The sequence below is a fragment of the Phaseolus vulgaris genome, chromosome 4, assembly GCF_051622355.1.
Source record: "Phaseolus vulgaris cultivar YP4 chromosome 4, ASM5162235v1, whole genome shotgun sequence".
Lineage (NCBI taxonomy): Eukaryota > Viridiplantae > Streptophyta > Magnoliopsida > Fabales > Fabaceae > Phaseolus > Phaseolus vulgaris.
Genome location: NC_143501.1, coordinates 24,671,964 through 24,682,832, shown reverse-complemented (window position 1 = coordinate 24,682,832; position 10,869 = coordinate 24,671,964). Strand labels below are relative to the sequence as shown.

Genomic DNA, 10,869 nt, shown 5'->3' with positions numbered 1-10,869 from the left:
TCCCTCATTAGAGAATATATCTTCAAATTCACTTAAAAGATTTTCCACTTGAGGATGTAGACTCATGGGTTCATTACTTGTGGCAGTGCATGCAAGTGTTCCCTTACAAAAGATTAGGCTAGGTTGTTCAACAAGAAGCAAATTTTCCAAGATGTTTTCAAAAGGGTTTTCTTGCTGAGCAACCTTGTGGGAAGGAACACTCTTCTCCCACGCCTTTCTATCCCTAAGGATTTTCTCTTTTCTAGCGCTCTTGTTTTTTGTTTTCCTCATCCCTCTTATGTTTCATTTGTATTTGGTCTTTTACCACTTGAGAATGTGGTAAAGGACTAAGTACAAACTTCCTATGCTTATGGGTGAAGGAAATCTCGTTAGTGAGACCATCATGCAAGGTTTTCTTATCAAATTGCCATGGTCTCCCTAATAAGATATGGTAAGCTTCCATAGGTACTACATCACATAAAACCTTGTCTTTGTAGTTCCCTATGGAAAACTTTATTTCCACTTGCTTATCTACACTTAGTTCCCCATTTTCATTGATCCATTGTAATTTGTATGGTTTGGGATGAGGAACTACTTGTAGATTGAGCTTATCAACCATCCTAGCACTACAACAATTGTAACTAGATCCACTATCCACAATGAGGGAACATATATTTTCTAAAACATTACATCTTGTATGAAAGATGTTCTCCCTTTGTGTTTCCATGGATGTTCTAGGTTGATTGTTGAGGGTTATCCCAATCATTAACAATTCTCCCTCTAATGGAGCTACCCTCTCATCCTCTCCCCCTTCCTCTCTCTCACTTGGCTCATCCTCACCACTAGTGTATTCGTCTACACCTTTTAAGAACAAAGTTCTTTGGTTTGGGCATTGTGCTTGCACATGCCCTTTCCCAAAGCACTTAAAGCACTTAATGTCCCTAGTTCGGATGGATGGGGTGGAGGCATCTTTTGCTAAGGGCTTGGTAGTTTCCTTTGGTTTTTCTCTAGATGTGCTACCCTCCCTTTTATAGTCTTTCTTGGGATAAAAGCTAGAGTATGAACCCACCATTTGACTTGAAGTTTTGCGCAAATTTTGTTGTTCAACTTTAATGCAAAGTTGAACCAAGTCATTCAAGTCTTGGTAGGGAAGGAGTTCAACCCTATTTCTTATCTCAAGAGAGAGGCCACTAAGGAATCTTGCTATGGTGGTGTCCTCCTCTTCTCTAATAGATGCTCTCATCATGTAGAGCTCCATTTTCTGCCTATACTCCTCTACACTCATATTTTTTTGTTGGAGCCTTTGGAGCTTGTCCATTAACTCCCTATGGTAGTATGAGGGTATGTGTCGATGTCTTAGGGCTCCCCTAAGGTCATTCCAATACTCAATGGGAGGTTCCCTATGAAGACGTCTTTCTCTTTCTAGAGAGGTCCACCAATACATGGCATTCCCTTGGAAGCTAAGGGTGGCTAAGGGTACCTTTCGTTCTTCACTCACCCTATGGCAAGTAAAGACTTGCTCTACTTTCATTTCCCAATCTAGATAAATTTCTACGTTTTCCTTACCATGGAAATGAGGTAGGTCTACCCTAACCTCCCTTGGGCTTTCTTGCTCCCTTTGCCTATTTCTTCTAGGGGGTGGTTGGTAGTAGTCATTGATTCTAAGGCTTCCCTCCCCTAGAGACTCATTTTCTTTGGAATGGGATGCATGAGTATGAGATTTTTTTGAATTTTTAGACTTCTCTTCCTTTGCTCTAGTTAACTCATTGATTTTAGACTCATTCTCCAATTGTCTATATGAAATTAATTGAACAACTTTTGTAAGATCTTTCAAAAGAGATTTTAAGGATTTTACATCACTTTCAATAGACTTTGCAGAATGAGAAGGAGAAGACATGACTAGAGCTTTGTGTATAGAAGTGTTTTACTTTGAGAAAAATTAGGGAAGTTAATGAAGGTAGTTTTCCAGCTAAGAGAGGTGAGTCACAATGGACTACTTAAACACCAAGTCTTGCCTTAGCCAAAAACTATCCCTTAAAATCTTCACACAAATCTTTCTCTTGGTAAACCACTTAAACACAATGAGGTTGAGAAATCAAATTTTTAATGCAAGAAACAATGCAAGCTATCTAGCAAATAATCAAAGCTTTAAACAAGTTAAAAGAAACAATTAAGCGTAGCTAACTAGTTGCAAAAGGCGTAATTAAAACAAATTAACAAATGCTAAACTTGAAAGTTTAAGCTAGTCGGCCCTAGGTGAGGCTTCTTGGACACTTTGAGCCCTTGAAGACACACTCACAGTCTAATTGCGTGTTTAACAAGTAATTAAAAAGAGTTAAATTGCAAAGAAATTAAATGACACTCCCTTTGTTGTTTTTCCAAATGCACTCTCTTTTGTTGTTTCTTCTTTGTTGGGCCTTCCAAGGTATGTGGTGTATTTAGTATGTGTTTGTTTTTTCCCTTGCCTTTGATCCTCTTGGGATTAGGTAATTAAATTCTTCAATCCAGCACCTATTCAGCAAAGCTAGACTTCCCTCAAGTCAATTCCCACTCAACAAGTACCAATTGATATTTAATCCACCACAAAGCTTAGAGGTCAAAGAAATAAAGCAAGAAACAAATTAATTTGTAAAACAGATCACACAAATGGAATTAAATGTGACACAACTTAGAAAGAGTTTCAATGAAATTAGACAAGCAAATAAAAAGGCACTCAAAGAAATAGATGGCACACACAAACGAAATCCTAAGGAATAGCACTAGATTTTATTTAAAAACCAAAAAACAGCACCACTGAAACAAAATGTTGTGGTCCAGAATGCGTGATTTTCACAGATTTATGTTGAGCTGGCTCTTTAATATTTGCTTCTGAAAATTGATACTCAAACGAATCAAGATCTTAAAAAATTTTTGGCGTTGGTTTCACTCCAAACGCATGCACCATTTAATTTTAATAATTTTTTAAAAATCAGTGCTCAGAACCGCCAGATGTAGCGTCAGGATTGCACACTTTTTTTGTCAGATTTATCTTTTTTTTTTCTATTTCTTTTTTCAACTGATTCTTTGTTTTGTTCTTTTTCTAACACCTCAATCTAGTGAAATCCAGAGGCTCAGAATTTTCTTATGTTGTATTTAATTTTCATAAGCAAAATCAGCCAAAACAGAATGGTGAAAAACAGAGGATTCTGAAAATCTGGAAACAAAAAACAGAATGATATACCAACAAAAACACAATGGAATTAATGTGATGGAATTTGTGTGGATCTAGCACACAAATATGAACTCAAACTAAAATTAAAAATGCACCAAAGGATCAAAACAAAGCAGATTTCAGATCAAGCATTCAAACAAAAACAAGAAACAAATAAACCAAGAAAAGTACTACTAGGATTTGTTGACAAATATGGAAACACATGACTTAGACAAAACTTATGGATTCATAAAATGAAAAGACTCAAGAACATCATATGACCCAAATGAAATTTCAAGCAAGACTCAAATACCTAAAAATAAAAATAGCAACACAAAGATATCAAGAATCGTACAAAAAATTGAAAATAGATGTTCAAGCACAATTTTGAACAAAACCCACCGATTGAAATGAATAAACAAGCATTCAAATCATATTAAAACACAAAAACAGAAAGACAACTTGGAATAAAGATGAACAACTTGGAAATAAGAAGAACTCAAAAAGAAAAATGCAAAGAGATACTCATCTTTGAAGAACCATAGCTCTAGATACCAACTGATGGCATTCCTTTGAGCTCTTCTTTGAAATTTGGAGATGGAACTTGCGGAACCTTGTGGAGGAGATGAGCAAGGCCCTCCTAAGAGGCATGGGTGCCTTGAAGGTGCATGAGAGTAGGGAATTGGGGAGGTTCGGTCAGCCCCTTTGTAGGTTGTGAAGTGAAGATTAAAACCTAGATCCTAGGCAAAGAGTAGTGTATGGCACAAAAATGGCAGCATAACAATACTCTATTCAATCTTAAAAATACATGATGTTGGCTCCCCCTTTTATAGGCTAAGGTGGACCATAAAGGTTAACCTAATGATAAGAAAATGCCTTCTAAATGAAATGTAAATGACATCACAAGGAAACCATGGCACATGGCCGACCCTAGTGGAGCAATCCTTCTAGAACGTAGCAAATCTTTAGCAAATCTAGGTCAAATCCTCATGGAATCAAGTTTGAGCTATTTACACTACAACTAATACTAAGCTACTCTTGATGGGCCTTCATGTAGCATATACAAGTAGCTCTCTCTTCCATCCGTAGCTTGGTCCAAGTCTTCATGGATTCGCTTGGCCATGGACCTAGTAATTGGTCCTAGACGCTCTCCCCTTTGCACTAGACGCTCTTCACTTTGCACTAGACGCTCTTCACTTGGCTCTAGACGCTCCTGGTTTGGCCCTTGTCTTTCATGGGGTGTTGAGCTTGGCCTTCTTCCATCACCAAGGGTTTGGGAGGATTTACTACCACATGTTGAATTTGCTTATAATCGTTTAGTAAATTCTACCACCTCACATTCTCCTTTTGAGGTTGTCTATGGGTGTAATCCCTTAACACCTCTTGATCTTCTTCCTATTCCCATACTTGATGATGTCTTATGCAAAGATGGGGATGAAAAGGCTTCTTTTATGAAAAATTTGCATAAAGACATAAAGTTGAGAATTGAGAAGAAGGTTGGCAAGTATGCTGAATTTGCCAACAAAAGGAGGAAAGCATTATTGTTTGATGTAGGTGATTGGGTTTGGCTTCATTTGAGGAAAGATCGTTTTCCTACTCAAAGGAAGTACAAACTTATGCCTCATGGAGATGGACCTTTTCAAGTCCTAAAGAGGATTAATGATAATGCTTATGAGTTAGATATGGCTGATACATTTCTTGGTAGTCATACATTTAATATCAGTGATCTAACTCCTTTTTCTGTAGGTCTCCAGAATTCGTGGTCGAATTCTCTCCAACTCGGGGAGTATGATGGAGATCAAGATCAAGAAGAAAAGGAAGCCGAAGATGAAGATGCTCAAGAGGATATTAGCTCATCATCCTTTTTACCTCAAAGGATTACAAGGAGCAAATTTAAAGAATTAGAAAGTAGTGGTCAAATGTTTTCTCTTTTGGTAGTATCTTTTGTATAAAATGTAAAATGTTTGAATATATAGTTTTTAGGAAGGTGCTAAGAGGGAAACCTTAAAGACACCTCTTATGTAAAGCATCTTTAGATATTAGTTTTAGAACATTCTAGTAGTTGACCCTTCATACCTCACTATAGGTGCTAGAAGTGGGAGATGTGCAAGGGATCTTTGGATAGCTTCTTGTGTAAGCTTCTTGTACTTCATGACCGGTCCTTCTCCTATATAAGGAGGGCTTGGGTCCTTCTAAATACAGATTTGATATTGAAACTACCGAAATTCTCCCAAATTGGTGAGTGAGTTTGTGAGACTTGTCTTCTCCTCTTCTAGTCTTATCTTGAGTGCATCTTGGAACCTCAAGTGGCGGCATCTACGCTCATCTTGGAGCCTTACACCCTTCAAGTGGCATGTTCATCTCCAAGAACTCCAACCACATAAGTTTCCTTCTTTTTTCCATCTTATTCATCCATTTCCATGTCCATATAATTTCTAGAAACATGCCTTAGGCTTTTCTTGCACTTTTGTTCGGTTCATTTGTTCCAATTCCTATTTTGTTCGGTTCATTTCATTTGTTAGTCATTTTAATCGGTTCAATAGCTTTCTTTCTTACTTTTGTTCGGTTCATTTGCTTTCTAGGTAGTTTTAATCGGTTCCTTTTCTTTCTTGTGCATTTCAATCGGTTCATTTGGCAAGAAATGGGTTGCTATATGAGTTTTGGTTTGATGGCTCAAGTTTTGGTGAGTTCTTGAATGAAAGAACATTGATCCAATTCTAGAAAAGTGCTTATTCATATTCCAACTCAAGTTGATTCCATATCATGTCTATGAAACATCTTTATCTTGCTATTGGGATCATATCAATTAGGAAGTGGTAACAAATCTAAAGGAGAAAGAGGATTAATCCCATATAGAACCTCAAATGGAGAAATATTAGAAGTTTTATGAACTACCCTATTGTATTCAAACTCAATATGGGAAAGATACTCATCCCTAAAGTTGTAGTTTTCTCTTAGGATTACCCTAGGCATAGTAGAAAGAGCTATATTTTCAACTTCATTTTGACCATTCGTTTGAGGATGATAAGAAATTGAAAATTTCAACTTAGTTCCAAGTTTTTCCAAAAGAATCCTCAGAAAATGGTCTTCAAATTTTGGATCTCTATCTAAAACTATGTTTGGAGATAAACCATGAAGTCTTACCACTTCTCTAAAGAAGAGCCTATCCACAACCATAAAAATGGAATCAAAACCTTTTGTTGTCCTAGGAAGTTCTAATATAAAATCTATGCTTATGTCGTCCCTTGAAGCACTTGCAAAAGGTGAAGGAACATAGAGTTCATGAGACATTGCCTTAGAGTTAGTTTTAAAACAAGAAATGCATCTATGGTAATGTCTTTGAACATATTTCCTCATGGGTGGCCAAAAGAATTTTCCTTTTAAAAGCTCTAGAGTTTTATCAACTCCAAATTGGCCCATGAGTTCTCCTTCATGAAAAATATTTTTTTTATGTGTGAAGGTAGTCTTTGTACCGCCCTGGTAGTCGGAAGTGATGATGTGGCAGCAAGCTATTATGTAGGCGTGTTGAGCAGGGCCCATGGCTGGCAGAAGGGAAGGAAGTCGGGGGGCTCGTGTAGTCGCCAGTCCTTAAGTTGGCGTGCTCCGATCTCTAGCATACCTAAACCAGTGGTCACCGGGTTTGAGATGAAGTCGCCGGATGCGAACCCAGACGACCAAGTGATCAGAGATCGCCGAACAGCTTACCTGAACATGCACGGTGAAGCAAGTGAAGTAGATCATGAAGGCGGTCGGCGAGACCACAGGGAAGGTGTGTATGAAGGCACCCGTACTCGCCATGCAGAAGGGATCACACTCCAAGGCAGCTATGCGCTGAGTTGTTTCATGCATAAGTAACTTAGCCAAAAGTCTGAAGAGTAAGTAGTGACGCCCAAGTCAAGGATGCTCCAGATGGTGACACGTGTACAGCTGGATGCGAGCCACGTGTCCAGATGTGTAACTGTCAGGAGAGAGAAAGTGCACATGTATATAAGAGATTCTAACGAACTTCTGAGGTACGCACGTTTAGATTACTTCTTTACGCTTGCGAGAACTTGAGTACGCTGAGAGAGAATTTTGCACGGTTCCTGAGAGTTCTTGAGTTTTCTCTTAGTATTTGGTGGTTCAGTTGCTGACTTGGGCGTCAGAGCGCGATCGGCCGCAGCGGCCCCGTTCTGTCTTTTGCAGGTTCTTGAGGTGAATCAAGGCGAAGGACCGAAGCTAACACGACGCAGAAGTCGATCCAAATTTGACGAGGCAAGGCTCCAGCGTTTTGGTCAACAGGCAGGATCAGTCTTGTTGGTACAACCATTGAGCATAGAGTTTTTAGCAATTTGCAATGGTCGTCTCGATAAGACATGACAAGTTTCTTTAGGAACTACATCACATAAAACTTTATCTTTCTAGATGCCTATAGATAACTCGACCTTCACTTGTTGGTATTTTCTATTTTTACATTTTCTTCACTCTCACTAGTTTCTTTTTCTTGGCTACTATTTTCATCTTTGTCCCTTAAGACCATAAATCTTTCATTGGAACACTGAGATGCTAAATGACCATTACCAAGACATTTAAAACATGGAGTTTCTCTAGCTTGAGTGTGTGAGATATGCTCGTATTTGGGTAGGTTTTGGGAAGGTTCTAGAGATGTTTCTTTTATATGCTTTTCCCCTCTTTGGACCTCTTCCTTGTCATAGATACAAAGTATGAACTTTGTTTTTGACTTGATTGTTTTCTCAAAATTTGTTTTTCAACTGTAATGCTAAGTTGAATCCAGTCATTAAAATCTTTATAAGGTAAAAGTTCAACTTTGTTTCTTATCTCAAGTTTAAGACCACTTAAAAACCTAGATATGGTGGTATGGTTATCTTCATTAATCCCTACCCTTATTATATATAACACCATATTTTGCCAATATTCTTCTACACTTAGATTGAAGAGGTGAAGAAGAAGACCAATGTGTCTATCCTATAGAGGTTTAGACAAGTGGGTGGTAAGGCTTCCAATTTGGCAGCATAACTGATGGAAGAGGCCCCAACACCAATCCATTAAAAGGCCACCAAAATCTCAAATTGAGGCAACCACTAGAGTTATGGTCAAAGAGGGGTCAAGAGGACGCATTCTACATGTCATAAACTCTAGTGTAGAATAGTTTTTAAATTCTTGTCAAAAGTAGCATAGAATATTTCTTTTGTAATTTTTCCTTAGATGAAATTTGGCACCTAAAAACCAACCTTGGTTAAATTAGGATTTCGAAAACACCTAATTTTAACCAAGGTTGGTTATGTTTAACCAAGGCACATTTTCCACATGTTCCATATTTAACATGTGCTAAATGTTTTCCATCACATTTTAAATATGTTACATGTGCTCCATGTGCTAAGTGTAAAATAGGCGCCAATTTCAAATTATTTTTCATTTGAAATTCCCTTCAATTCTCTTGTTCAAATCCAACCCTCACTTGCTATATAATGAGGTGCTTGGGTCATGTAAATTCAAGATTAATATACTTAGTGAATTGCTGCCAAATTGTGCCAATGTCATTTCTTTCCCAAAACCTCCTAGGTTTGGCTTTTAATCTTCACAAATTTCCCCTTTCCAAGTAGAGTTAGCCTCACCACTCTCAATCCCTACCTCTCATGCACCTTCAAGGTCACCACCACTCTTAGGAGGACCTTGCTTCATCTTCTATCCATGATACTTCTGCCATTCACCAACAAAATCCGAAAACTATGAAGGCACATGTCCATCATTTGGTATCTAGAGCCATGGTCTTCAAGAGCTAAGTGCCTTATTTCGTTTTAATTTTTGTTTTCAACTTTTTTCCGTGTTGTTCTTCAATTTTCCATATTGTCTTGCTGTTTTTACATTTTAATTTGATTTAGGTGCTGTTTGGAGAAATCCAATCGGTGTATCGTGTTCAAATTGTTCTTGATCTTCTAATTTTCAAATTTGTGTAGGAATCCATATAGAATTGTGTTGCTATTCTATTTTTAGTTTATTTGAGTCTTATTTGCAATTCTAATCGGTTCATATTGTGTGTCTTGAGTCATTTTAATTTTTGAATCCAATTGTGTTTTGTCTAGTCCTGTCTCTCCTAAAATTGTCACCAATTCCATGTAGTGTTGTTTTTGATAATTTTGGTTTCTTGATTTGATTTGAGTCCAGTTTTATTCTGAGTTTGTTTGATCCTCTGGTGCATTTTTCGTTTTAGATTTGAGTTCATATTTGTGTGTTAGATCCATACAAATTCATATACATCATTCCATTGTGTTTTTGAAGTTTCTTCAATTTGTTTTTAATTCCAGAATTAGGATTACTCTGTTTTTCAATTTTGTGCTGGCTGTTTTTTGTTATGAAATTAAAATACGTTGAAGAAAAATTATGAAAATATGGATCTATACAAATTGATGTATTAGAAAATCAAGAAAAAAAAATCAGATCAAAAGACAAAATAGAAAAAAAATGATAAAACAAACAAAAAAAGTGTACATCCTAACGCCAATAGAAATGGTAATTTGACAAGAATTTTGAAAAATTTATCACAGTTATTTGGTGCATAATTTTTAGTTAGCAATCTTTAATTTGTGCTTGGTAATTGTTTTGCTTTAATTACTTGTTTTGAAATTTTTATTGCTTTGCATTTTTTTCTTTGCATAAAATTGTGTTTTCATTTTACTTGTGACTCACATAGTTTACTTAGAAAAAGGTGTGAGACAAGTTTTGAGGGATAGTTTTTGGCAAGGAAAGACTTGATACTTAAAAAGTCCTAGTGACTCCCCTCTCTTTCCTGGAAAGCTACCTTCACTACTATCTTTATCTTTTTTGAGGTAAAATACTTAAGACACAAGTCTTTAACCATGTCTTCTCCATCTCGCAATTCTAGTGAAAGTGATATGACAATTCTTAAAAACCTTGCGAAAAAGTTGCCCAAGATGTTCAAGCACTTTCATTTAGACAATTGCATCATGAGACTCAATTTGCTCAAATGCAAGATGATTTGAAAGAGGTTAAAGATGAATACACTAAATCCAAAAAGAGTTCACATACATCTAGCTCTAGGGGTAATGAATCATATGGGGAACAAAGCCTTAGGATCAATGAATATTATCAACCATTCCCAAGAAGAGTTAGAAAAGAAAAGAAAGAAAGCCCTAGAGAGGTTAGGATAGATCTACCTCATTTCCATGGTAAAGAGAATGTAGAAACCTATCTAGATTGGGAAATGAAAGTAGAACAATTATTTGCTTGTCACCATGTGTGATGTGATTCCACTAGCCATATAGAGAAAGGTTTTTGACCTTCTTAGGAATCACCTTGAGTTGGACATTATAGAGGCACTTTTCTTAGAGTTGGATCATTGTTCTAAGACAAGAACTCACCAAAAACTAGTACCAAATCCCAAACTCATTTGGATGAACAAATTATAGTCAAATTGAACCGAATAAGATGGAAGAAAAAGCAATTGCACCGAACATATTACTTATGGAATGAAATGAACCGAACAAATGAGCTAGAAAAGCAAAGGAACAAGATGAATGAACTGAAATATAAATCTGCCGAACCAAAGCTTATAAAAAAACAGCAAGAACACCAAACCAAAAAACTCAAGAACACAAGCTAACAAAAACAATAGAAAGAGGAGGAAGGAAGGAGAAAAGAGTGCTCATGAAGATGGAAGGATATTGGATGATCTCGCCACT

At 36.9% G+C, this 10,869-nt stretch overlaps 1 protein-coding gene across 1 annotated transcript; it reads right to left on the bottom strand.

Moving 5' to 3' along the window:
* Window positions 1-241: 241 nt before the first annotated feature.
* LOC150027978 (uncharacterized) lies at window positions 242-1,423 on the bottom strand. The gene has a single exon (XM_090300980.1). It carries the CDS (start codon window positions 1,421-1,423, stop codon window positions 242-244), a length of 1,182 nt encoding a protein of 393 aa, XP_090157106.1.
* Window positions 1,424-10,869: the final 9,446 nt, after the last annotated feature.

Coding starts and splice junctions, on each gene's coding strand:
- LOC150027978 (XM_090300980.1), bottom strand. CDS start 1,423: ATGTATTGGTGGACCTCTCTAGAAAGAGAAAGACGTCTTCATAGGGAA.